This window comes from Poecilia reticulata, linkage group LG13 (genome assembly GCF_000633615.1).
Source record: "Poecilia reticulata strain Guanapo linkage group LG13, Guppy_female_1.0+MT, whole genome shotgun sequence".
In the NCBI taxonomy this organism is placed as follows: Eukaryota; Metazoa; Chordata; class Actinopteri; order Cyprinodontiformes; family Poeciliidae; genus Poecilia; species Poecilia reticulata.
In genome coordinates this window covers 22,063,071-22,090,907 of record NC_024343.1, presented here as the reverse complement: position 1 = coordinate 22,090,907, position 27,837 = coordinate 22,063,071, and the positions used below count along the sequence as shown (strand labels likewise).

General features: G+C 40.8%; 2 protein-coding genes across 4 annotated transcripts in view; one reads left to right on the top strand and one right to left on the bottom strand.

Moving 5' to 3' along the window:
* The first annotated feature begins 4,353 nt into the window (after nucleotides 1-4,353).
* tp53i13 (tumor protein p53 inducible protein 13) lies at nucleotides 4,354-11,240 on the top strand. The gene is made up of 9 exons (XM_008426052.2): nucleotides 4,354-4,835; nucleotides 4,952-5,029; nucleotides 5,287-5,322; nucleotides 5,621-5,679; nucleotides 6,669-6,747; nucleotides 8,654-8,782; nucleotides 8,889-9,080; nucleotides 9,208-10,105; nucleotides 10,182-11,240. Exons 1-9 carry the CDS (start codon nucleotides 4,719-4,721, stop codon nucleotides 10,286-10,288), a joined length of 1,695 nt encoding a protein of 564 aa, XP_008424274.1. The 5' UTR covers nucleotides 4,354-4,718; the 3' UTR covers nucleotides 10,289-11,240.
* Nucleotides 11,214-27,837, bottom strand: part of git1 (G protein-coupled receptor kinase interacting ArfGAP 1) — a 24,630-nt gene continuing 8,006 nt past the window's right edge. Inside the window, exons 5-21 of one of the 3 annotated variants that reach the window (XM_008426049.2) lie at nucleotides 26,584-26,670; nucleotides 26,320-26,450; nucleotides 26,141-26,235; nucleotides 25,333-25,375; nucleotides 24,821-24,847; nucleotides 23,827-23,875; nucleotides 23,115-23,187; nucleotides 21,889-21,986; nucleotides 21,183-21,294; nucleotides 20,687-20,811; nucleotides 18,712-18,864; nucleotides 16,597-16,938; nucleotides 15,530-15,610; nucleotides 15,057-15,127; nucleotides 14,806-14,982; nucleotides 14,492-14,555; nucleotides 11,214-14,411 (exon numbers count right to left, since the gene is read on the bottom strand). In XM_008426049.2, coding sequence (XP_008424271.1) covers nucleotides 14,196-14,411; nucleotides 14,492-14,555; nucleotides 14,806-14,982; nucleotides 15,057-15,127; nucleotides 15,530-15,610; nucleotides 16,597-16,938; nucleotides 18,712-18,864; nucleotides 20,687-20,811; nucleotides 21,183-21,294; nucleotides 21,889-21,986; nucleotides 23,115-23,187; nucleotides 23,827-23,875; nucleotides 24,821-24,847; nucleotides 25,333-25,375; nucleotides 26,141-26,235; nucleotides 26,320-26,450; nucleotides 26,584-26,670 — 1,944 coding nt within the window. In that variant the 3' untranslated portion in view covers nucleotides 11,214-14,195. The remainder of the gene's footprint in view (nucleotides 14,412-14,491; nucleotides 14,556-14,805; nucleotides 14,983-15,056; nucleotides 15,128-15,529; nucleotides 15,611-16,596; nucleotides 16,939-18,711; nucleotides 18,865-20,686; nucleotides 20,812-21,182; nucleotides 21,295-21,888; nucleotides 21,987-23,114; nucleotides 23,188-23,826; nucleotides 23,876-24,820; nucleotides 24,848-25,332; nucleotides 25,376-26,140; nucleotides 26,236-26,319; nucleotides 26,451-26,583; nucleotides 26,671-27,837) is intronic. The other 2 variants (XM_008426050.2, XM_008426051.2) reach the window with 2 other exon arrangements.

Below are 27,837 nucleotides of genomic sequence, written 5' to 3'. Positions count from 1 at the left end.
GACCCGCCTCCGAGGCAGGACCCTCCTCCGAATCAGGACCCGCCTCCGAGACAAGACCCGCCTCTGAGTGAGGACCCTCCTCCGAGTCAGGATTGGCCTCCGATTCTGGACCTGCCTCCGAGTCAGGACCTCCCTCTGAGTCCTCATGCCTAAATGGTGTTTTCAGGATTTTTTCTCACCAACGGAGTGACACGTTGTCAGAAGTGTCAAAACCGGATGCGTTTCTTCAGCAGAACTTCACAACTTACGGGAGTGGATGATTATGGCCTTAAGAGTGCTTACAAGTTTTCAATCTGAGAATACCGGAAGCCCAAACTGAACCAAATATTCAGTTTGGTAATTTAAAAAAATAACCAAACTGAATATTTGGTTAKTTTTTAAGYCCCTTTGTCATTTGACATGTTATAAGTAACACCTTTGACTGGCGCACATGGAGACATGATAGACTTTACGCAAAGAGTTCATCGCAGAGGAAACTAAAATCAATCAAATAAAAKATCCTTTCTGAATATCATCTCATGGACACTGAACTAAATGCGTCTTTCTGACCGGGAGCTGACAGCGTGTTGAAGAGTTATGGACACCTTGGTTAGGAAGCTCTGCTTTGACAGGTAACAATAGACCGGGTCGGACCAGAATTATTTGCCTGATGGAGGCTCAGGCTTCTAATGAGTTTACATTTAATGAGTTTGGAGCACACAGAGAAAACCTAAAGAGAATGTGATCTACTTATTGTAGTTTAAATAGAGGAATAACAGCTGACTGTTGACAGAGGAAAGAAATTAAAGTGCAGATCCGTTAGACAGAAACAAGCGCAGTGCGCTGGGCAATAAATGCGCATAAATGCTCCACCGTTACGCTCCAATTAATCACACATGAGATGACAAACGCCAAATATACAATATATAGTTACACTGCTTAGGTTAATGGTGTTTAAAAAACAAAACCAGTAAAAACTTAACTGAGTTAATATGTCAGATTCCCTCCTCAGCCTCGTCTTGATAAGAACAGAGAGCAGTTCGCTGGTTTCTGTCCAGAATGTGATCAAGCGCAGCTGACCACTTGGTCCGCAGACAGTTTCAACTTTACGCACAGAGAACATCGTGGAGCTCATTATTAATCATACTAAGAACAATATCTGTTAGAGAATCATCTCTGATCTGGTCGCTTTAACGGACCAGAAGCTTTGGAGCGCCTAGCGCAGCTGATCCGCTTCTGCTGGTTTTTCTCCCGCCGATGGAAGTCAGTGCAGGATCAGGAAAGATCAGAGTTCTGCCGTCTTCTAATCACGTCATTTTGTGAATTGTTACCTGATTTCAAAAACGTTCTAACAGAGAAATAATAAATGTTTCGTTGGATGACTACAAATTGGAAATAAAATGATTTTTTTCTTTGACGGAAAAAACTCCAGCGCCACCTCTGCTCCACTGGCCCCCCTGGCCCCCCGTCTGGCTCCGCCACTGACTGGGGGCCTAGAATATAATTAGAAGGGGATTGAAGAAGAAGGAGAGAAGGTGGGGGGCTGATGTATCATTAGGGGGGTGGGGGAAGTAAAGAAGGAGGGAGCGAAGGAGAGGCCTTGAGGGGGGGCTAGTGTACCATTAGAAGTTTGAGGGTTTGAAGAGGGCGGGCCGGTCTACCGTACCGTTGAGTGCTGCGGGGGCCGGACGGACGGCCTATTGCAAGAAGGGGGAGGAGGTCTGGCTGTAGAAGGAGATGGGCGAAGGAGAGACGTTAATCTGCGTGGGGGATTATTCTTACAATTAATCGAGTAATCGTATAAAAAAAATTAACAAAATAAAGTATTGGTAAATCAGGCATAACAGCAGTGTTACTATCGGATATCAATATCAGTCCAATTTTTCATTTTTGAGTTTCCCTAACAGTTACTTTGTTGTAGTTTAGAAAACTAACCTGTAATAATAACAGCTCGCTTTCTAAGTTAACCGAGTTATACAAAAATGAAATTATTTTCATTTTAATAAAAAGAGGCAGGCTCACAAATACACTTATTAAAAATGTCTATGATCCAGCTTTTAGTTTATGTCTTCATCTTCAGTCAGTTTAATAGATAAACTCTCATGTTGCCCCATACCTGTCAAGATTTGAATTTGAGAATATGGGAAATGTCGCCTGAAGTGGTGGTGGTGGTGGTGGACCATAATTTAACAGTGTGTATATGTTAAATTACAGGGGAAAAAACTGTTAAATTACAGAAAAATTTTGCTGGAAATTACGTAAAAAAACAGAAAATGTATTGGCAGAAAATTACCAGGACATTTCCCTGTTTTTTACGGAAAAATTTGAAATAAAATACTGTTAAATTACGGAAAACGTCTGACGGAAATTCTGTAAAAAAAAAACCTGAAAATATCCTGGCAGAGAGTTACCAGGACATTTTCTGTATTTTTTATTTTTTTCAGAATTTCCATCAAAATATTTTCCATAATTTAACAGTTTTTTATGTCATATTTACCAATATTTTGTTAACCCAAAACTGAAATTCTCTGTCTTTTTACTCTGTCTTTTGTGATTTAGTCACAAACTTTAAAAAAAAAAAAACCTTGGACATCTCCAAATACTTTTGTCGTACAAACCACTGAAGTCTGTATTCTATACCATATATTAATTATAGTGTAAAATATATTAAAGTTATAATATATATTTAATATATTCTTAACATAATTTTGAAACAAAACAAAATTCTAAGTCCAGAGGAAATGTAGTTGTAGAACACAAAACACGTAGTTTCAAAGTAGCTCATGCAAAGTGCTATAAAAATGAAACCATTCTACAATCAATTTACAGACTTTATTTTGCAATTTAAGACCTTAAATTGACATGTCATCTAGTCTTTATAACTAACCTTTACTATTATATATTAAGAGCTAAACATATTCTTGAGCTTGCTAATGCTTATCTTCTGCACATCACAACTAATTTATTGCATTTTACTATACAAATTTTTAACGGATGAATTAAATGTAAAGCAGCCTTGACACTAGTCTTTGAAGTCAAATAAACTATTTTGTTAAGTTATTACTACAAGATGGAATGTGGAAAAAAATTACTTTTGAACATGAATCACAGTTGCTTGTTTCTGTATTTACCATCAAAAATAATTTCCCAGAGAACAAAAAAGCCATGTGAATAAAAATTATTTTCACAGGTGTCTACGAAAAATGCAATGAATGGACATTATATTATTCATATTTCTTCCATATTGCTTGGATTTTATGGCGCTACCTTAAGTCCCTCAACTTCACATTTTAATGGAAAAAAAGCACAACGCGACTTGGATGTAGAAATGTAGTGAAGTAGAAAGTACAGATACTGTAAAATGTAGTGGAGTAAAAGTAGAAAGTGTCCATTATTAAATCTACTTAAGTACATGAAAAATGTACTTAAGTACAGTAACAAAGTACTTGTACTTCATTACTTCCCACCACTGATTACAACATATCTTACCATCCATATGCAAATATCACTAAACTTTATATTTCTGGGTCACTACATGACTACTATCCCTTAAAGCTTTTGTCAATATTGTTAGTGCTTGGTCTGGCCAGCATTTTCTCCAACTAAATGCAGATGAAAGATAAGTTTTTTTGTTATGTTTTCATTTCTGGGCCCAAAAACTACAGACCAAGAAATGAGCTCTCAGCTAGGCTTTTAGTGACTAAATACCTCAAGATGAGAGAGAAATCCAGACTTAGGGCTGACTTTAAATAAACACATAGTCTATCACTATGTCAGTTTCGTACCACCTTAAAAAAATCAGAAGTATTAATAATGTCTGTACAAGTCTGGAAAAAAAACAAAACAAAACATATCAGTCAGCAGTCACACCAATCATTAAATCCCTGCTCTGGCACACTGTTTGAAAAAGGAGTGACGTTATGTCTTGTTAAAAAAAATCATGTGGCTACTCAGTGTTTTTCCAGGACAAGAAATAAATGTGGGAAGGTAATAGTTGAACCAAACCTCCTTAATTCAAAATTGATATTCTTGTCTCCATCATTCCTACAAAGATAAAAGATTATTTTTAGTTTATTTTTTAATCCACATTGGCTGTATCTTTTCAATATTATATGATCATCTTTTATATAACTTTTACCCCTATATAGTTAATTTGATTTAGCATTGCTCATGCTTTCCTTTAAAATGCGTTGCCTTGTTTATGAGTTTTGCTTTATAAATTGACTAATCTTACCTTTGTTTTTGTCACATTTGTAAAGCAGTTTTTCATTTAACTATATGAAAAGTGACAATAAACTGGGGTAAAAAAAACATTCTTATTCCACTCATGTCTAATAAGCTTTTGTGGAAAGGCAACTAACGCTTTTACTTTGAAATGCAGACGGAAATGGCAGTTTTCAGCGACCTTGCTGTCTTAACTAATATGTCGCCCGTGTGAACTTATGGAAGTGTTTACACTTCTCTGTTAAGCGCTTTTGTGTATGTTAGTTACTTTGTCTCTTGTTAATTTTGCTCTGTGAAGGAAACACAACTGACGAGACTTCAGACAAGCTAAGGCTCAATAGACACACCTTTTGTTCAACCGAACTTGTGTTATGGTTCCGTTTAGTGTTTTGGGAATAACGAAAGGTCGAAGGTTGTTTTTGCCAACCGTCTCTTGTTAGAGCACTACGGGGAAGCTATGGAAACCATCTAAATGCGGGGTTTATACCGACTTGAATGAGTGACTGGACCTCACCATGCCGAGCCAAACGAGCTCCCCGCCGCTGGCAGCGACTCTGCTGGCGGCGCTGTGGCTCGCCTTGGGTCGGTGCGGTGCTTCCGAATCTCTGGGACCAGGATGCGACAACGGAAAGGTAAGGTTGTGTTATTATAGCTGTATCACCGATTCAGTGTTTGTTTGTTGCTCAGCATGAGCTATATTCAGTCATTGCAGCCCTGTAACTACATTTACTTTCTGTGTGTGTTTCAGCTATATTTGGACAGAGACCTGCCCACAGATGCGGTTTATTTGGGGTGTTCAGTCCGTTCCCGGCCAGAGTCTGCTCAGGTAACCATGGATACAATAGACGTCCCCGACTTCATCTACATTATTCGTTATCTCTTTGACCCAGTGAGGTACGGTGTGTTAGACGACAAATTTCAGGAAGTGAAAAACAATCATAGGAAAGCAACAGAGATAAACTCTGGACATTCAGCACTGCTCACAGACACGTCAAACCGAAGTGCTGAGCATTTGTCAGGTTTGATGTTGCTCAGGTTGCTCCATCAGCATTTTAATGGGGTCATTCTTATTCCTATCTACAGAGACTTCTAAGTATTGACACCGTGAGTGACCCCGAGGTGAGTTAACACTTTACCAAGCACTTTCCTTTTGCTGTCTTTGTTGAGTTGTTCTCATCCTTTTTTGCTTAATATGAACATCCCCTGGCTTCATCCGAAACGGTAACAATGCAGGCATACAGGGTAAAAGTTAAAAGTGTGAGGCAAACATTAAGCATCCACTTAGCTACAGAAGCTGGCATAAGCCTCCCTTTTCAGTAAATTAAACTTAAAAACTGTTACCAGCAGATATCTTTGGATTTTTCTCATACTAATGTTTTTAAAAGCTCATTCGTTTTGATTTTCTCTTATGTCACAGCCAGCAAGGCAAATATGCATGGATTATCTGATCCCCTACAGCCACTCCATTCCCAACAGGTAGGTGTTCACTACCTTACTAACGTATTAACTTCTTTCCATGCTACAATATCAAATTTGTATGCATTTTACGTGATGTACAAATTAGCACATAATGGTGAAGTGGAAGGATTTTCACACAGAGTTTAAGAAATATTTCCTAACAAAAATAAAAAGTGTGGCCTGCATTTGCACCCAACTCCTGTTTAATTGGAAACTTGAGATCAACATATTAGGTGGAAGACTTGATGGGCAGTTCAAATATTAGTCATATAAGGCACAAATCTAGTACTTTATAGAGGATTAGCTGGAAGAAATTATATGGAAGAAATCCACAGTAAATATGTTATAGAAGATGCTTCAGTCAGATGAGACTAAAATTGAAAAGTTTCAATTTGTTTAGGCATTTCACCCTAAACAAGCCATCAATTATTTCTTGAACTGGGACAAGAAAGCTGCTCAGAATTCTCTGGGAGATGGATGCAGCTAAATACAGGATGATCCTTGAGAAAACCCTGTAAGAGACTCAAAAGACTCTCAATAAGCCGAAGCATACAGCTTAGCAACAATGGAGTTGTTTAGATCAAAGCATGTTCATGTGATAAAATGACGCAGCCAAAGTCTAGACCCAAATTGATCTTAGGCGAGACTTGAAAATTGATGCTCTCCATCCAATTTAACTGAATTTGAGCTTTTTTTTTTTTTTAAAGAATAATAAAAGCTCTCACTCTTTGCAAATGGCAATTCTGCTAAGGTTTGATTTAGTGGAGCTGAATAAAAATGCATGCCACACTTTTAAGATTTTATTAGAAGAAACATTGAAAACCATGTATCATTTCACACTAATTCATTTCTTTTTTAGTCATCTGTCACATAAAATCTTAAAAATATCAGAACTTTGTGGTTGTAGTGTGACAAAATGGGTAATAATTCAATTTCTGCAAACATCATGGTTGTAAAAAAAAAAATATGCAAGACATAAAATGAATTTAACCTCTTTTTCTTTTTAGTGGAGCATTCAGGCCAGTAATGGCAGAGAGTGGAGAGTACTTGTATTGTCCTCCTCAGCGGTGGCTAAATAATTTGCATGTAAGTGTCAAAATCCAACATTTATAAATTCAGCTTTTCTGTCTGTTGCTCATCTCTCTCCTCACAGGAACTTACTGCCAAGTCGTTTGACTCCAGTCCCAAAAAAAATCCCCTGAACCAAGATCTGCATTCAATTCTAACTCTTTGTCATATTTAGATGTAAACAGTGGCTGTGGCATAAAAATGTTGCTTTATTGTTATATTTTATGCTAAATGTATTGGAACCACAACTTTGCAGGATGTACTTTGAAGAATTTACTAAAAAAAAAATTAAAAAAAACTTTGTGCAGTTTGAAAAAAAAAAAAGCAGAAAAAAACATATGTATTAATTTTACTGTTGTCATTTACACCTCAACAATGATCACCTCAAAATGTAATGTGGAATAGAAAATAATACCATAGTGATATCTTTCTAGTATTGGTCATAATCCAGGCTTTGTTATCACAGGAGTGGAAACGTGATTTAACACGTCCAGATCTTAAGGTACAACATGTGCCCTCAGGCCCTTTGGGACTTTCTCCCAAGAGAACTGGAAGTGAGATTCAGTCAGTGTGCTGTTGCTATGATGATTAAGATCCAAGTATTACCTTCTATCCAACTGCATTCTGTTTACGGCTACTTGTTAAATCCTTGAAAACCACGGACTTAAGTAGTAACGTAATATTTACAAAGCACTTCAGCTAACCACCGGCCTGTGCTGTGAAGTAAATTCAGCTCATCCAGGAAGTTTTTTTTATTCTATGACTCAACAGACGTCACTGTAATTATACTAATTAGCATACTAGCAGGTCAGGGTGTTCTCCCCCCACCCCCAACTTGGTACAAGTGTAATGTCTTCCAAATCCACATATTTCTTGCAACAGGCAACAAAGTTAAGATAAAAAAATATATATTAAAATTTAGTCACATGAAACAGGCTGTTTCTGAGTGATTCATGGACAGTAAATATAGAACTCCTCAAATTACAAAAATGCACTGTGAACAAAACATTTGAGCACTTTACCTTTTAACCGTTTCAGATCACTTAAATGTTTCAGACCTGAACTAATTTTCATGTCACATACACATAACCCACATAAATAGAACATCTATTTTTAAAGATTTACCTGTAATTGACCACATTTTTGGAAAGCAGAGTTCAGTCAGACATAATCAAGAAATCTTATGAAAGAGAACTTCAACAACATGTAGACTAAAATACATCCTAAATCAAAATATCATCTGAAGATTTAAAAAAAATAAATAAATAAATAAATCAAAGATCTAAAGCAACTGAAGAACAGTGTGGAAAGGAATACAAAGCCACTTTTAAAGCCTTTGGGATACCTGCAGAACAACAGAGGTACAGACCTACCCTTTAAAGCACAGAGGTCAAACTCCAGTCCACCACGGCCGAAGAAACATTTGAATTTTGACTGTCCGCATACCGCAGCACCATGGACGGTTCGGCTCCTGTGATTTCAGAGACACTGAGCAACTTGGAAATGATCCTGGCAAATTCACGATCACCTGATGAAGCGGATAGATAAAGCATAACGGTGACTTTCACCAATCTGAAGCTTTATTTACTTTTCCAACAAACTCATACTTAGTGTTTCATGTAGCCTCTGGTTGGTTGTGATGTTTTTTTTCCACCAATAAATAAAATGATGAAATAAAATCAGCTTTTTGTATTTACTCAGGTTATTGTTACATTTTAAAATTTGCGTGATGATTTGAAACCTTACCTGTGACTAGTGTGATGACTTAAATACAATCTAGGATCACATTTTCTTTTTAACCTCAGAGGTCAGAGCAGCTGACCTGCAGGTACAAATCATCCGACGTCTTATAGAAATGTTTTGCTTTTCTGATTTAGGTTACAAAGTATTTCACCATTTGGTCTGACGTGTTTTTTTTCCCCAGCATGGTGCCACTGTTCTGCTCTACCATCCCTGTGTGGAGCTCGCAGAGCGTCGCCTCCTTTCTTTATTGGCTCGCTCCTGTCTGCCGGGTCACATCATCACTCCACACCCACAACTCAGCAGAGACATGGTAAACCACTGTTGTTGTTTTTTTCCCCCTTCAGTTTAGCACTGCAGTTAATGCTCAGTTTAATAATCTGAAGGGTGGTTTGTAATGGGATGTTTGTCATCCTTAGCCAATAGCCTTGGTGTCCTGGGGTCGCACGTTGGAGCTGACCACCGTGGCCTCTTCAGAGGTCTGTGATTGGCTGCAGACGACACAAGCCTCCAGAGGTAAAGTTGACAAGAGAACTCAAACCAGGAAGTACAACCTCCTGTTGACCAGGTCAGCAGGCCTGCAGCATCTGGGGCCATCGGCAGAAAATAAGGTTAGAAGATTTGGTGAAATACATTGATTTTCTGTTGATTTACATGTGGCATCATGAGTAAAATGATCAAAAATAGGAACTTTGGTGTTTGGTACAACACTAAGTAACTACTATTTTAAATCCATAGGTTTCTGTGAGGCAATGCTGTGAACAGACCATTTCTTCTTTGCCGAGCGGAATCACCGGGGCACTGCCTGGTGTAAAGAAGGATTCCTTGAGACAAATTAAAGAGGGAAGGAAAAATAGGGAAATTCGAGATGCAATTGCAAAATATAACAGAGCTGAAAAAATGACAAATGACTCCAGTCAGATCAACAAAAATATTCCCCAAAGAACAGCCGATGTCCAGAATCACAGCAGCTCGCTTGGACCAGAATCAGACTCGCATCCAGGACAAACGCGTCCCCTGGATTCTTCTTTCCAGACTTCTGAGTCCGAGACCCGGAAGCAACATCAGACTTTTACATCATCCCCCACCCCTCATCTGGTGTCGCACAACTCAGAGAGTCTGCTTCAGACCGATCCATCTCAACATGAAGGTGCAGACTCTGTCAGAGACGGCATGAAGGAGATAAAGACTGCAGAGGGCCTCATGGTTCAGGGAAGGACGAGGGATGAAGAAGTGGTTGATGTCAAAGAAAGGGAGGCCGAACATAATCGACAACCCACCGTCAAGCCTCTTCCCACAAAGTCCAGTTCCGCTTCCAAGTCCCAGTCGGAGCATCGGCAGCAGAATTCCCAGTCGGAAACCAAGAAATCCAGCAGCATCGAGTGTTGTGACTGCAAAGCAGGCGAACGCTGTGACTGCTCTAAACCGTCCGCAGTGGCGAGCCGGGTTGCCGTGGTGAACATCGGACTGCAGAGGACCCCCAGGACGGACGAGGCAGTCTGGGCCGCAGCGGCGCTGGGCTTCCTGCTGGTTCTCCTCACTTTGTCCATTCTTCACACCCGCCTGTACCGCCACTGGAGGACCACACCCAGCCTGTACTGGCGCGACCCGCAACAGGACTACGACAGCGTGGCGGGTAGGTAGGACCGCACGGGGATCTGATCTCCGTGTTGCTGGGAACGAGTGCTCACTGTGATGTGCTTGTGTTCTAGACGTGATACGCAGGAGGTTGAGAATCTCAAAGAGGAGGCCGAAAAGAGGCCGAAGGAAGGAGTGCGTTCTCCTGCCGAGCTCCTCCAGCTCCGATGAAAATCCATAGTACGAGGCTGGGCTTCAACTAAATAAAAAAAATTAATAATGCAAACTGCATTCAGATGAAATGAATAATGTGTCTAACCAAGCAGAAGATGCTTTAAATTGGACTTTTCTCCTATTTCTTCCTGGTTCTACAGTGTAGGTGCTGTGGGCCATAGCGGTGTAAAGTCAGCTTGATCCTGAATATGTCTCTGGTCAACTGCATCATTGGTTTTGTTAAGGGTTGTTGGGCAGTAAGTCATTTAAAACAGTAATATTTAGGAACATAAAAAACTGTGGCCAGTTATTTTTATTTTTTTTCTACATGTAGTTTAATTACTTCTTTGACCTGTAAAGTCTTGAAATGTACGTTGCTGTTATAAGCAACACCTTTGTAATGTGTTTTAATGTTTACAGCTGTTTTGTTCTATATATAGGATGTGGTAAAATGTTTTTCACCTACGTGTGAATGGGTACGCTGGTTCTGTTAATAGCCATAGGATGTCCTCGCAAATATTAAAGATCCCAAAGTCTTTTGTACAACGCCTCGCAATTGTCTTCAAGCCCCTGGAAGACAATTTTTTCAAATCGTGTTGCATTAAAAAACAAAGTTTGGTTAGTTTATTGGGATGTTTTGGGAATACACAAAACCAAAGTAACACATAAACATGTTTTGGAAGGAATGAGACATGATTGTTAACATTTTTCTGCAAAGGAAATTATGAGAAATGGGGCAAGTATTAGTATTCAAAAATTTTCAATCGCAAGGATGTGTCTTTTGCTCTCTGTAGAGGCTGAAATATTTGCTCATTCTTCTTTGCAAAGTTACTCGAGGACTGTCAAACTGGATAGAGACAATCTGTGAACAGAACTTATGTCTTGCCATAGATTTTTAATTGGGCTGGGGAAACTACAATGTCACGTATAAAGAATATTCACACATTAGGAAGGGCAATTAAATTGTTTTATTACAAATGTACAGCTTATGAGTTTCCATTATGATTGACCTTTTCTCTCCGCAAGTCACCGTTTTCTCTACTTTATACAGTTAATGCCTTCTGTCAACACAAAGCTCTCCCATCTCTGAATTCCTGGTGCAATTTAAAGAAAAGTCAAGGATGAAAACAGTGCAGACCACAGCACAAGTCCGTGTTCAAGAACAAAAACCTGCGACTCTTCACGTCTCCTGTGCATGGATTGGTCCAACTGATAACCTGTGAGTGTCTCTAAAATTAGAAATCATCACCCCAAAATCTGAACAAAAAGTAGTATATAAAGTTAAGTGACATGAGCGAAAGGAAGCATTTAACATTCAAACTAGAGGCACCCTAAGTAGTGTCTACCAAACGTAGGAAGGACCGGGCCACGTGCATTTTAGACCCGTCCTGTTGAGATGACTGTAGTGTTCGGCCAAAGTGCGCTTCAGACAAAACTAATCCTGCCAAGACCTTTGGGAGAGTGCGGTACGTAGATCCAACTTCAACCAGCTGGTGTTTGAAAATAGTGCAACTCACACTGAGATCAGCCTGTGTTTTCTCCTCCACGTCTTGTGGATTCTCGCTGGATTGTTAATATCTCCAGTCTGATCACACAGGAGGGCAACCAAACGGCACTTCAAATGTCGGGTCGAGCTGACTGAAGATTTGGAGAGCAGATGTCGCAGCCTGAAGCCCTTTAGGCCAACAAATAGACATAAATATCCCACAAACATAACCCTAACATGGAGCTTAATAGAAAATAGCATGAAAATATATGTTTATTTTTTATATTTATATATATATATATATATATGGCTCTAGTCTAAAACATGGGCACTGATGATTGAAGGAGCACGTTTTTCTTCTGGCCCCCCCACTTCTGTTTGTCAGTAAAGTCGTAAATCACTAAAACAGTCAGTCGAACAGGAGATGATGACGATGTGCAAAGGCATTCAAAACTCCAACCGTAGATGGATAAAAGAGTCACATGGATGAGATTCAACGTTCCTCAACAGTGTTCAGTCATGTGAGGCTGAAGGACAGTCAGCCAAACGAGCGACAAATAAAGCAAAGCGTGATTGAGGCGGGTAAAGCAGTGCAGCTAAACACGATGTCCTGCTGAAAGGCAGCAGTTTGAGACGAAACAGTTGCACAGCTGTTTGATCACATCCTTAATAACCTACAAGAAAGTCGTAGAAAGGATCTAATCAGCATTCGTCCTTACAGAAACTAGCATATTTGTTCGGCACAATACAATGAGATAGAACTGCTGGGTAGGGAAAGTGCACTAAATATATATATATATGTAAAAAAACAAAACAAAACAAAAATTGGAATAAAACATTTGTTCCCATTGCCGTTTCCTGTTGGCAGAGTTCAGAAACACAGACAACATCTGTGGCCCAGATCGGCAGGCCGTCTGAGCTGGAAAACAGCTCGTCTGCCTGATTGTGCTTGCCAGACAGTCCTGCGAGTGAAAAATAACACATGGCGAACCAAATCAAGTACTCTCCATAAACTGAGGACGTTAAACAAGAACATTTTCTACGATCCAGGTGGCCAGATCCAGGGCTTTCTGCGTGCCTACTAAAATCTGAATTGTGTTTTGTTTTCTAGCATGCATGCAGGTTAAGGGCTGCCAGGCTCTTCCTTGTAAACAAACCAAGCTAAATGGTTTTTTTTTTTGTTGTCGTTTAATATTATCCCGCTTGGCACTGCGAATGATTCTGAGATGATTTCACTGGCTGTGTATAAATGAGGAAGAGTTTTTTTTTTCAGGAGAAAACAAGCACAAAAAAAAAGATAGATGAGGATCCTGGTCTGTCTACAATGCGGCGAAGGGGCTTCCGCTCCGACAGAAAATGAAACGCACTCTCCTTTGGCAACTGTTTCAACCCCTTGGCCACACGATAACATGAGAGGAAAGAAGAAGAGCGCTTAGAAATGCTGGGAAATATCTTCTCAGGTTCTTGTTGATCTGAGTGTGCAGATTTGCTCATCTCCCAGCGAGAGGGGAAAGTACTCCCAGCTGTCTCCCTGTTATGTCTGAATTCATTTTAGCACAATAAAATAAACTTACAGAAACAGTTAAATCAAAATAACAGTCAGTAAAATTGTCAACACACAAAAAAAAACATGATAAACAATAAATCATAATTATTCCAGTGTAAGTGTTTAAAGTCAGTAAAAAAGGGCGAAAGTCCTTAGAGGTGCAAATCAATCTGATTTGCGGGTTCAGAAAGAAACAGAAAAAATGAAATGAAAACATGCCAGATCATGCCGTGTACCGCCAACAAGACAGCGATGGATTGGAAGAAAAACTCAAGGCCCTCCAGTAGAAAAGCTGGAGAGTCTGAGGGCCTCGGTGGAGGTGTGTCCTCCTCTGCGCCGCTCGCTCGTCCTGCCCGGGACGTCAGTGGGAGCAGAGAGGGTCCACACTTCAGGTTGGACAGACAAGACGGGGAGAAAGTGAAGAAAGAGAGGAAAGGGGAAAGAAGAGGAGGAATGTCCGGCCTCCTCCCAGGAGGCTGTGCCGCTTCTCTCTCTGTGGCAGAAGTTCTTCCCAAGGCGACAAGGCGCACAAAACGGGACGGACAACGTTGGACCAAAATAAATAAAGCAATAACGTTTAAGAATCCAGTTCGCTGTACATCTCCCAACATCAGGTTTCATGTTTTCCCACAACAGTTTCAGCGGTTTATTAAACACTTCTCATTCCAACTCCAGATCCGACCCTTCTACCTGTCCTTCCCCTACCTTCACTTCCATGCTTTTGACGTTTGTCCAGAGCAATCTCTGCTTCCTCGTGCATCTTCCAAGCTTTTCTTCTCTTCCTCCATCGCTCCCTCCATCCACAGCCTGATCGTGTCGTCCCTCGTCCTCCTTCCCCCCCGAAGGCCTCTCCCCCATGCATCGGCCTCTTGCCTCTCTCTCCCCGTCTCTGTGTTGGTTCAGTCACTGCTTCTTCTCGCGCGTCGTGATGGTGACCAGCTGCTTAGCAGCCTTCGCAATGTCGTAGGCGCACTGGATGACCTGCTGGGTGAGCAGCTGGTAGTCCACCGCCGGGGCCCCGGGCTCCGAGGGCGCCGCCTTGCGACACTCCACCTGCAGCCGCGAGGCGCTGGAAGCCAGCAGGCGCAGGGAGCAGTGGACAGCATCGAGCGCTGGCCGCTGCAGGGAGACGCCAATTAAGGTCAGGCAATGGTGTTGACACAAAAACGCAGCAGAATTCAGAGGAGAGGAGGTCTTACTTTGGGGAAGAGGGAAGCCATCTCAGTGACGGCAGAGTAGATCTTCTCAGAACACGGGACAAAGCTAATGAAAACGTGTCAACATGGAAAGAAAAATATATATAATTTAGATGATCTCACTCGACTCTTTAAGACTTATCTGAATTATTGAAACCTAATTTATTTTGCTAGCTCAAAATTAAGAGAGGAAAACGACTGAAGATCATCTCGCCAAGTAAGGCTGGGAAACCTTCGGCCTTCCAGAGAGCAGAACAATCCCTGCTGAGGAGAGGAACATCTGTACGAACGGGCAGCCGGGAGAGTTTTTCCTTTACCTGTCGTGTTTGAACTCCTGTGCGGCCCTCAGCAGCTCCTGGATGTTCTTAGTCACCTGCTCCGTCTTCAGTATCACGTCCTCTGTGCACGGCAGGGTGGGGTCCGGCTCGCCCGCCTCGCTGCCCCCTCCCTCCTCAGACTCGCCCCGACCCTCCTCTTCGCTGCTCCGGCCGATACTGGAGAACGAGACGCGGTTAAGATTAACTGATGCATATCTGAGGAATCTCAGCGTTGGCTTGATCATGCCGACCTTTGTAAATGATCGTGTGTGTTGTCATAGTCACTGTCTGTGCCGCTGCCATGCTTCTCGGGTTTGGACACCTAAAGAAAGTAACAGAAGCAGCTCGGTGAAAAAAAAAAAAACACAAAAAAAAACGCTTTCCTGTGTTGATTCACTTAAAAAAAAAAAGATTACTTCAGTCGATCTTTAATAGAACAGCACTGAAAACATTTGGGGTGAAAATAATCACGGCACAAGACAAATTTACTAAAAGGTTCGTAAACGTCATCATCCCAGAAGTCACATAGGCAGATGTAGAGATTTAAACTTAAACTGTTGGCTCATAGCGCTGTACTTTAACCGCTTTCCTCTTGGTGGTAGCAAAATGCCTTAGCTGTTGAAAATCTGTTGCACATTTTGAGTTATACGAATTTGCTTCTTTTAAACAGCACGTCTCCTTTTGGTTTCTGTGTGAATAATCAGAGTGCAGAGCTTCTGCTCACCATGTATCGGCCCATTTCCGTAGATCCGGACACATGCTGGACTCCATACAGTCCTGGACTACTAACTCCGCCCTTCCTTACCTAGAAGGACAGAGCAACACACACATATGGAGAGTGGGAGAAGCAGTTAATGCCAGAGAACATTTCAGATCGATAGATAAGCCGACAAAACGGTTTGGCTGAGGGAAGAGTGACGGCAGGGAGAAACAGCTGAGAAACAAGATGAAAAAGAGCCAGCTTTAGCTTTGTCCCACTGCAGCTACAGGAAGCTCTGTGTTCTCTCTTGTTTCTAGAAGATCTGTAAACTATTAGGTTAAAATCACATTGCATAAAACAAAAAAAAAACAAAAAAAAAAACTATGAACACAGATGAGACTGATTTTCAACTCCAGAAGGTTTTCTAGGAGATAAGTGAAAAACACCTACAGTGGAGATGAAATGGAGCGATGACACCGCAGTGAGCGAGGGGCGGACGGTGAAGAGACGGACAAAAAGAAAAAACACACGCAGGTAAATCTTGGTGGAAGGAGCTCGTGGATTGGAGACCAGGGGGGTTTGTATTGAGGCTGAGGGAATAACTGACGGCTGAACCGGTCACACAGGTGTCAGGATTGATTCAAATCCTCCCCAACTCCATCAGAGAGATGCTTCTGTTTTTAAGTGTGTGCATGCGCATGTGTGCCGTTTCCAGATCTAGCAGCGGCAGCAGAGCTACCCGGAAGGTCACAAAGAATCGGAAAGGATCCAGGCAAAAGAGCAGAGCGTCAGAGGAACCGCCAGCCAGGCAAAAGAAGAACTGAAACATTCCAGTTTCTACATCTTTCTCCTTAAGATCATCTTTGTGCTCCTCTTAGAAAAAGTGAAAAGTCAAATACTTAACATTTTTTTCATATGAATTTAACTTGAGAATTGAGCACAAATCGATCTTTTGAAAGGAGAAGGATCGGTTAAAAAGATGCAGAAGATAAAGAGGTGTGGAAAATACACATCAGGATTGGACTAGAGCCTAGCAACGGCCAATCAGGGACACCGACAGGAAGGTTGGACGGTGGGGCTTTCTAACTTACGCTGGGTGTGTTGAGGGGCTGCAGGCGGGCTGCAAGGGAGTCCAGGGCTGGGGGGCCGTGAGCCGTGGGCCCCGGGGCCGCCCCCGGCTCATACATGGAGATGGCTTGCCGGTCCCTCCGGTAGAGAGGGGGGTAAGGGCTGGCTGAGGGGGGCACAGTGAGCCCCGTGGGGTCAGCTCCTGAACCGAACCCACCCAAACCCCCAGCAACAACTCCTCCAAACATCCCACCACTCACCCAGTGGCCCCTCCCTCCACTTGGGCCCCCAACCCCATGGCCAGCTGCCCCCCCAGCCTGCTGGCCCCCCCGTAACGCACTGTTCTCTGTCTGCATCCGGGTGATCTAGTGGAGAGCGGAAGGAGAGAGGATGGAGAGTGGGATGGAGGAACACGGAGGGGGCAGTAGGGAGCGGGTCAGGAGAAACTGAATCGTCAAAAAACAGGCAACCATAATGAAAAAAACAACAACAGCTTCTCACTGTAACTCATATCAAACATGGGGAAATGAAGTATGTGATAAAAAAAAAAATACTTAAACAGGGATTGGGTCTGACCAAACATTAGGAATCTGAAGTGCGACCGCGCATGACACAATTCACAATTAAGCGTGCTACAAAACTAAAATACCAGCACCTGTTTGAATGAAGCAGCTAGAAACAATATTGAGACCTGACAAAAGAAACTCAAATCCATTTACTTTGATGCAATTCCTATGGCTTTGCTGAAAAATTGGATTATGAACTTCAGCACTGAAAACAAAATGTTTTAATCAGTGGGGTCCCAACTGTGGGTGAGCTAACTTTCTATGGGACGTTTTATCATTTGGTCTCTGAGATCAGATGCAGAATCTCTACTTTGAAAGATATTTAATTCTTGCACAAATAAAAAAAATATATAAAGAGTATAGGAAGTCATCTTTTTGCTTAATGCAGACACGTGAATTTAAAAAACAAAACAAAACAAAAATCCCATTCATCCAACCTCTGATACCTCATTAGCACCTTCATATTTCCAGCTGGAACCTTTTTTTTTTTCCTTTAGATTAAGCATTAATAATATGTTACGTTGCAATTATAGTAGGAAACATTTTTCTACCGTCAGGTTTTCAGAATCACTTCCCAAACATTGGGTGAAACTTTGGGATAATTTTGCATATTTTCCCAGGTTGTACAAACTGACAGCTTTTGGATAGGGGGCATTTTTCTTTGTTCAGTGTATATAAATAATGCATTATGTCTGCAAAACACTCTTTTAATTACAGGCATTAGCATAATTAAAGACTGTTGTTACTTATACATCATCACAATCTATTCAATAGTGAATTAACCAAGAGTGGTGATCTGTGTCTTGCAATCATGGACCTATGTTGCTTTAAATGGATCAGCAGTGGAAAATTAAAGTTTTTTCTTTTTTTATGTCTCTCATTTACAGTGCGTGTCCTCAATAAAACTTCTGAGATGTGACAATGTAAACCACACGAATGAATCATGGGTGAAATAAATTAAAACTAGCAGTTTATAATGAACAAACTGCCATGAAGATGACTCACATGGAATCAAAACAAGCCACAATTAACAGATCGACATTATTAAAACGACACAGCAGCCAGGCTTCATACAAGAACTAAGGCTGAAATTGTTTCTTGTCGACAGAAAAAAGCTCGTCTTCCAGTAAGAACTTTAACTGAATGTCAAACTAACATCTGTGTGGAAAGAAAATATCAACTATCTAAACACCAAACCACATGTTTGAAATCCAACTTTTCTTTGAAGTGTTTTACAACAAACACTTTGACTTTATTACATCTGTCATGATATTTTTTCCCCCAGTTTTGTCAAATAGAGATTTCACATTCAAAAAAACAAGAATTTTATAAGATAAAGTTTTGTGAAGTCATCAGCATTACATCCCATTTAAAAATAACAGAAAATGTTCCTATCTGTGGAGGCAAATCCGTCTGCTGTTAGCCTGGTGCCTTTCTGTGATACGATGTGCGTTTACTACAAGAAAGGAAGCTGCTGCTGATAATAACCTTGCTTCCACAAAATCTGCACTGTCCCTTTAATGCATACTCTGCTCTCACTTGTCTAATTGATCTGTGCACCTTCTGCTGTACCTCCTTCTGCAGCCGCCGGACCTCTTCGCTCAAGTTGTTGTTGACCTTCATCAGCTGCTGCACCTTGGCTTCTGAGGAGGCCAGGGCCTTCTTTACCTCCAGATACTCCTGCAGGGTGATGGGGCCGTCGGACAGGTCAGAGGAGTCCATGCTCTGGGTGGTAGGAAGAGGGAGTCAGAGACTGGTGAGGATTTTAAAACTTACTTACATAAAACTTGAGTTGAATGTGAGAAATCGTCATAATTTTTCCGTTTACAGTGCAAATCTGTGATGCTTTATATATATATATTTTTTTTAAAGATAAACAAGAACAAATTAGAATTTAAACATGTTTTGTTCTTCCCAGCTCAACAATGAACTAAACAAATGCTTAAAGCATAAAGTAAACAAGCCGTTGCGGATTCAAAACATAAAGTTTTGCAGTTTTGTGCAGGACAACAACAAAAAAATGTATAATTGCAAACAATGTTCTAAATTTATCTTTGTCTGCGCCTTTTTTTGGCCGTGTATTTTCAGCAACAAGAACAGGATATGGCTCACTTTTGCTTTATTTAGCCAAGTGCAACAGAAGGGCCCGCCCAAGTCTGCTTCACAGTAAAACTCGCTGGATGTTTAGGATCATATTCAATATCAAATTAAATTAAAGCCAAAAAGATGAATACTTTATGTCGCATCTTATATTTTTCCCCATTTAAAGAGGATTTTAACTTGTCCGTTATGTTTTTTGAAAGGCTTCGCAGCAGTGAAAATGAAATCCCAACATTTTATGAACTGATCAGACTAAAGATGTCCTCTTTATGCTAATTGTAAACAGAGTGTGCAGCTGTGTGAGAGGAAGAGGGCCGGCTTGCCGACCAGATCAGACAGAGGAGCCTTAGTTCTGGCTCTCTGCTCGCCATCCTCCCCCACTTCCTGTGACCCTGAAGCAGGCTCATATTCAGCCCTCTCCCGCTCCCTGCAACTAAACCAGTTACGACTTCCAAACTCGGCTGTCCGCAGCTCATTAACGGACACCAGGTTAGCCACCCAACCTTCTCATTTCCACATCATTTTCTCTCATCATATTGTTCCCTGCCGCCTCCTCCTCTCCAACCATGCAGCTGCACACATTCTCGTTGCATGAACAATACCCCACTGACAGACTTAGAATAGCTGATGATGTCACCCAGAAGCTATGACCGAATCCAGAGTGCGGCAAATTCCCTCAAAGATGACAAAGATGTTTGAGCTCCTTTTCTCATAGAAACCAAGTGAGTGGCTGAATTCTTAACATTAGTATTTCAAAACGATCCAAGAGTCTTTGTAGAAACTAAGAATTTAAATTTTTGTCGTTTTCTCTGAATAAAGGTTTAACAAATCCCAAACTTCTGAACATTTTACAAAATTGAACGTTTAAGTTCCAATTTTTATACTTTTCTCAGTCTATGATGTATAGAAAACCAAACAAAATAAATACTATTGGTGTTTCACAAATGAAAAGCAGAATTTATAGATTATTTATTAATAAAATTATCAAGGTCCAGATTGGACAAATGTATAGATTTTAAATCTTAAGGACAAATGTAGTCCAGATTTTTTTAAAAAACAAATAATATGTGAAATTGCCCTTTAGTTTAAAATCGATACAGATCTCAGAAGCAGAGGCCAACTCCGGCGCTGTTAGCGGCACATTTAGCTAGCTGTGTTTAGTGTCACAACTCTCACTGAAGCTGCTGCAGCACAAACGGTTAAATGTGCCAGATTCCTCTTCAATACGTTTGTATCCAAGCAACGATGATGAAAGTGAATAGAGTGAAACAAAAATGGTCCTAAACGTTTGTGCTTGGCTAGCACTAATTCATGGACCAAAATTTATTTGGTGGCAACATAATTTCTGACCAAAGGGGTGTGACTTTTGGATTAGAAATACCGTGGTATAACGGGAGGACAAAAAGACAAGTGAGAACATGTGTGTATGTGTGTGCGTGATTTCTACCTTTGCACGGTTGCTGCGCTGTGTGTTATTGTTGTTCTGGGTGGTCAGCTCGCTGTCCGTATCTTCATCAGAAGCTACATTATCGTAGTCGTGCTCATCATCATCGATGCCCAGGTCCAGCGGATCTGAGGGACAGAGAGCAGTGTTCAAAGCAGTTCTGTCTTTCCTTTGAACATTGTAAATAATATTGCTAACAAAATACATGACATAAATAGTGCAAAACAAAGGTTTTTCCAAGAATAAATACTGATTATTGATTAAAGGAAAAAAAAAAAAACACCATTTGATTCTTTTTTAAGTTTTTTAGCATAAAATCAGGGAATGCATGATGGAATATTGTCATGAACAGCGGATCTGCAAACATTTTGCCATGGGGGCCAAAAATGTGAAATCCAAGTACAGATTATTTCTGGTCACAATACTTTGTCTGCATACATCTATTTAGCCTTCATGTGTTTAAAAGCTTTCCTGTGTTACTTTTCGTCTCCCATCTCACCAGTAGGACTGCTGAGTCCTTTTCCCTGCTGTCTCCGCTTGGCGTCACTCAGGATGTCAATGATGAGCGTGGCGAACTCCCGAGCGTTGAAACGAGCCAGCTTCTGACGACCCTGATAAAGAAACAGTGATGAGCATACGCGTACACACATTCACTCACATCGTAACGGAGTCTACTAAGAGTCAGTCAAATGTACATAGATCCACTATGCAGACCACAGCCAGCAGCTCTGAGTGACTCCTGTGGTCAGCTACCATGTGTTGTGGAAAAATATGGTCATACAACACACACGCACACACACACACTATGGTAACTAGGCTAACAGAGAAACAATTATGCGCAAACGCATGTAAACCCTGCAATTAGGTAAGCTCGCTGGCATTTGCAGGAGACAGTAAAGTGGACAGTTTCAAGCATTGTGTCCAAGTAGAGCTAAGAGGCAAAACAGAAAAACAGACCCAGAACACACAGGAAAAATCATTTTCTTTTTCAAATGTTAGAAAAACCATCACGTGAGCAGGCATTTAGGATTCCTTTAAGAACGAAAAGGAAAAGATTTTTTCGTTCTCTATAACCGACTTTAAAAATACACTGCCCACATCAGCTCTAAGAACTTTTCCCCCCAGTTTCCTCTTTCTGACCTCTTCTAGAAACTCTCCGTCTGCACATGCATGCATGTGCAGTTGAGTGTGTGTCGGGTGTTTACCTGGTTTCTTGTGGCAGAGTATTCAGGATTGACTGGCAGGAACGGTACGGCGCTTCGTTCTGTTACCAGAGTGCTGTGGTTCTGCGTCGTCAACCACACTGCAGGCAATAAAGAAAACACACAAATAAGTGTGTGCGTTAAAACAACAAGGTCAACTCGGCTCACGCATGCGCAGCCGCCCACATCGAACTCACAGTCCTGCCACCCACACGGACACGGAGACATAAACAGAGTTTAGGAAAAACTGTAGAGAACACCCGAAATCTCAATTTAACATCCTGGTGTGCAGCTTGGCTCACTCTGTGCAGATTAAAGTGTGTGTGTGTGTGTGAGTGTGTGTGTGCGTGTGTGTGCGTGTGTATTTGAGACACTTACCTGAGGCTTTCTCAGTCAGAACATTTTATTTCTGTTACTGAAAGAAGAAGCAGCCAAAAGAAAAAAAAAAAAAGAGAGGGTGTAGGAAGAGGAGGAGAGAGCCACTTCCGTGCTCCGACTCTCCTCCTGCCTTCGCCACATTTGGCCTTCCTCTCCAACAAGCGCTTTTCCCTCTTCCTCAGCCCGTCCCACCAGCTCCCTCCCTGCTGCATTAAGGCTCTTTTTCATTCTCTTCGTTTTTGTTCCTTCTAGCCAGATAAGTCGATGGACTGGAGGTATTTTTATACTTTCAATGAGGCACAGGTGTCTGATTTTTAAAAGAAAAACAAAAGCCATTTTCTATCTCACTGGTTCAATGGAGGAAAGTTTGGGGTTTTATGGGAGAAACTGCTCAAAGAATGTTATTGCAATTGTTTATCCTACTTACAATAAAAACAACAATTTAGCTGTCTAGAAATATCACAAAAAGCAAGGATGGGCAACTTATGGAAACTTAAGGTCAGGGCACCGTTAAAAGCAATGCAGCTGTAAACCTTGGTTCACCCAACTAGCATTTTTAGTTAAGCGCTCCATTTCATAAAGTTAGTTTAAAGCACAGAAAAGGCACCAACAACAACTCTCACTCCATTTTAAAAATGCAGCTGACAAGGCTTGACCTAGTTGGCAAGCTGTTTTTGATAAGTGATTAAATGATGTAGTGCATTTGTATAATAAAAAAAAATGTATTTCTAAAGAACGTTACCAAATGCTTACTTTCAAGTTCAGTTTTGTTGCAATAACTGCCCACAGGTATTTAATGTTCCTATGCTACTGAAGATGAAAACAGATAAGTGATGAAGGACAGCACTCACCTGCATCGTTTTCCCTGCGATCCACCTCATCATACACGTCCATCGCTAGTTCTTCAAACAACCGGTTGTTGAGCTGCGACACAGAAACAAGTTGCCAATAAAATGTTAAATGTCCGTTAGAACACGTCTAATGGAAACGCCTGGGTAGGATTTATGAGACCTCATTACTAGCAAACTACGAACCTTTAGACGGACCTCAACAGGAAAACATTTTTTGGTAAGGAAGCAAAAATGTGGTGCAACAATATGTGTATTTGTTTTTCCTTCAACAAAAGTCTTTATTTCATAACAGTGATAACTCTCCCCCCCTCACAGTTTGACATCAAATCCGATTGAACTTAACTTGTTTCTGGTCAGTTTAGGTTTGCTAAAGTTAAATCTATTTACTAAATTCCAGACTACTGAGTGTAGTTTTCCTCATATCTGCTCATGGCCAAAAAAAACCCCATAAAGGACAACTAATGCTGCTCCTGGATTAACTGCCTCACAAATCCCAGCCAATAGCGTGTCAAGTATTTGAGTTTCCCTAGACGCATTTTCCTTGGTATATTTTAGATATATGAAAAAATAAATCAGCAACTAGCTAAATCCACAAATATTGAACCACAATTTTCAATGTTAAACAATGACAAAAATGATGACGCCTTTCATTATGTATTTTTTTAACTATAAATGTTTTATTAACGATACAACTATTCAAAATAAAACTTACAGCTTGCAGCTTCTTCTTGGCAGCCTTGGCGAGTTCAGAGAGGTCAAGACTGAATAAAAGCAAAAAACCAAAATGATAGTCAAACACTGTTCATGAGCACAATACAAAATAAAAATACAGTGGAGGGATGGGAGGAGGAAACCATGGAAATAGAGACAAGAGGAAGAGGTAAGAAGAAAACATCAGTGTTGTTCTAAAGAAAGAGGGAGGGAGCAGGTAGATGCTGACATGATGCATTAGGTCTCAAATAAAAACTGAGCTTAAGGAGACTATCGACGAAAAAAAAAAAAAAGATTGTGACATCTCAGGAGATATTCGTCCTCAAACTCCAAGTTACAATAGGGAATGATATAAAACTCTCAAAAAATTCTCACAGAGATTGTTGTCTATACGTTTTAAGTATGTGGCAGAATATAAAACAAATAAAGCGGCAACACATCTGGAAAACGACCATGGAGTTAGCCTTAGTGAATATGAGCTGCATTTTATTGACCCTGGTTAAAAATCTAAAAGATTTACATCCGTGTAATTCTATCCGGATCAGTGATTCTTTAAAAACTCGCTTTGGGATTCATGAAAGATTTATTCCATTTGTGAAACCATAAAAGAAACTTTTAAATATCCCAGAAAGTTTGCAGGCCTATTTAAAACAAATTTGTAATCTCTAACATTATTCTCTTTATGAGAACAACAAAAAAGGAACAAAAATAAGTTTTGTAGTTTTCTCAAAAACATTGGTTAAATCTCATCTTATGATGTTCTGAGTGAATCGGGTACTTTACTACACCTGATACTGATCTCATACTGATACACAAGATCAGTATGAAAACCTTTATCATTCCAAAGTGTAATATTTGGTTTGATTAATCGGACCATCTAGTACTGTGTACTTTAATTAGACCTTTACTGGTTGAAAAAAAAAAACAAAACACAGACATACGGACAAGTGGAGGAGGAGATATTTGGAAGGGAGGAACAAGGAAAGTAAAGATACCTCTGTGTCGGGCACTTAGGACGAGCTCTGGCTCCACCAAGCGCAGCGAAAGAGAAGAGAACAGAAGAAGAGTGAGAAAAAGGAAGAAAGAGAGAAAGAAGGGGAAGAGATGCCACATCAAAACAGCTTTAATAGTTATAATGAAGAATCAACCACCGGAGCAGAACAGATGCAGGGGGAGGTTAGATGACGGCTTAGAAACCAGATTCACATCAGTAAAATGGGTAAAACTGGTTAAGGTATAATTTTGTTTTCTGACACAAAATATTAAGAAATTTGTGTTCAACTAGTTTATTAAACCATCACATTTCAATTTTGACCAACTCTACACATTCACTATGAGGACACCATGTGGTAAGAGCAATAAACTGCATCACTTATAACATCTGAACGAAAACTACGGCAGGTTAGGCAGCTGCAAGTGCTAATACAGATATTCTTCATGCTATCAGAACAATTTAGACAACAATGGGATCAGTTTCAAACATAAAAATTGAGGGCGTGGTCCATACCTGTCTGCCATTTGAGGAATGATATAGTGGCCATTTTTGTGATCTAAAAAAGAATGAGTGGTAGAGACTTAATGATTGCTTGAAAACTGCAACAGAATATACAGAAGCTCACAAATCTACACATCCCTGCTAAAATGACAAGTTTTCTATACGGTAGAAATTTTTTTATAAGTATTTCAAAATATTTTTCATTTTTCATGTGGCATTTATCTTGTGAAATCAAACCGAAGAACAAATTAAACCTGTTCAAAAGGCAAAAAGAATAGAAGATAAAAGATGTGCAATGACCCAGTTGGTTAAGTGTAAACATCGTTCACACGAGTCCAACATCTTCATCTGTCAATATTTGACCACTTTTATCTTTGATCAGTTTATGAGGACATCTCTTGTCCATGAAACATCATCTTAAGGTAGAATGCTACCATCCTCGTTTTTTCCTGTATTCTTGTGGTTTTTGTTGTTGGCTTCTTAAAATAAAATATACATCATGAAGCGGTGGCTCAAGAGGTGCTTTCATCAGACAAGGTTTTGGGAAATTTTAGCTAAATCTAGATACTTTTTTAGATATTCAATTCCGTCTTGTAATAAAACTCAAAAGTGTCAGTCTTGTCTTATCAGAAACTTCGGGGAAATGTCCAGTTTTTCTTCAGTTATTGGTGTACATCTTCGCCGTGTTATGGTCCATGCACAACAATGTGGAATTTATTTTTCATCCTTTTTGAGACAAGCAGACCATTTTTCTTCTTCGTAACCTCACTTCAAACTGAAGTTTTAGTTAAAGGACTGTTCGATCAAGTCAAACGATTACCTGGTCGCCGGCCACAAAGGTAGAAGGCCAGTCTGTCCGTCAGCTCATACTGACACTCTACGAGACGCTCTGCTAGCTCGACGTGGCCGGCCTGCCTGAAAACGATAAACGCATCATCCTTTATCCTCGTTCACTCGACGTTCCAATCACGTTTCCAATTACTGTGTTTTCAGCTGTACCTAGCGTAGTCCATCGGTGTGCGCCTGTTGATATCAAGAGCTCCGGGATCGGCGCCGTACACAACGAGCAGCTCGGCCTGCAGGATCTGCCCCGCCTTCGCCGCGACATGAAGCGGGGTGGTGCCTTTTTCCTGCAGCATCAAAAACAGACACAACCACAAGTCACATCGACAAGCTTAGCCTAAAAACAATCACAGAACAGAGCTGGTTGCTGCTGGGGTTATTTTTTTTGTTGAGCTAGCAAGAGGATGTTTGTTTCCTGACCGGGTGGAAGAAGTTGGCCTGAGCACCGAGGGACAACAGGCGAAGACACGTCTCTAAACTCCCAGTCCGCACACTCGAGTGAAGTTGCTAGCAAATGAAAGCAGAGAGGACATGAAGTGAGTAGAAACGGCGAGGCGAGGCAGCAGTCTTTTATTAATCTGCTGGAACTCCCCAGCATCAGGGATCATTATACATCCTGCTGTGTCATCCAGAACACATCCTGCTGTGAGGGGGGGTTATAAGGAAGACAGAATGTGTGAGCACTTGTGTGTGAACGGTGGATAAAAGCTGCATTGAAGCTTGGGCCTGCTGCTTCACAGTATGAATAGGTCCATCTTTGCTAATTGGCTTAAACTATTCATAACCGCCGAACGTCTTACCCACCAGCTGAATGTAAGGTGATGAAGGTCGACTGACATATGAGGTAATAAACATTATTGTACATTTTTAATCAAAAACAGATTGAAGGTAAGATGCTTCGTGTCAATTTCATGATTTCAGTTAAGGAATAGTTTAATGCTTATAATGAGATCAATTAAAGAAAATTGAATAAAAGTGTAGTAAATAATTTTGTTTTCCTTCTTCAAATATGGAGAAGGCAGAAGCAAAAACAGTCTGAAGTTCATTCAAACGGGTTTGATTTGCCTTTGGAGGCCGCCCCACCGCAAACAAAATGGATCAAAGGAGCTCTTAGTGCTAGAGGGATAAACCGCTCTTAGTTCGACAAGTGAGCCGGATCCACTACCAACAGCTCAAATCAACATCATTCTCAACATCGAACCATTAAAAAAATTAAAAAATCCATTCTCCAGGATTGTTATTCTTCAGTAACACTTTAATTGATATATTTTTGTTGCCAGAGTTGAAGCTGCCGATCACAGCCAAACACGTCCATGGACTCGGTCAGAAGTCGTCCATTTCAGGCGTCTTCTGCTTCTTTTCACTGACTTTTCAAATCTTGTCTAGTGAATTTCTTTTTATTAATTGTTTATTGATTCTCGTTCACGAATGGGGGAAGAAGGGAGCAGGAGATTTGACAGGCGGATTGGGGCAGCGTCTACTGTGAAGCGGGCGCTGTACCGGTCCGTTGTGGTGAAGAGAGAGCTGAGTCAAAAAGCGAAGCTCTCGATTTACCGGTCGATCTACGTTCCCACCCTCATCTATGGTCATGAGCTTTGGGTCATGACCGAAAGAACGAGATCACGGATACAAGCGGCCGAAATGGGTTTCCTCCGCAGGGTGGCTGGGCTCTCC

Excerpts from the sequence above, each read along its gene's own strand:
- tp53i13 (XM_008426052.2), top strand. The coding sequence starts at position 4,719 with ATGCCGAGCCAAACGAGCTCCCCGCCGCTGGCAGCGACTCTGCTGGCG. Across the intron at positions 5,680-6,668 it reads AGCCACTCCATTCCCAACAG|TGGAGCATTCAGGCCAGTAA; the intron begins GTAGGTGTTCAC and ends TTTTCTTTTTAG. Across the intron at positions 6,748-8,653 it reads GGTGGCTAAATAATTTGCAT|CATGGTGCCACTGTTCTGCT; the intron begins GTAAGTGTCAAA and ends TTTTTTCCCCAG.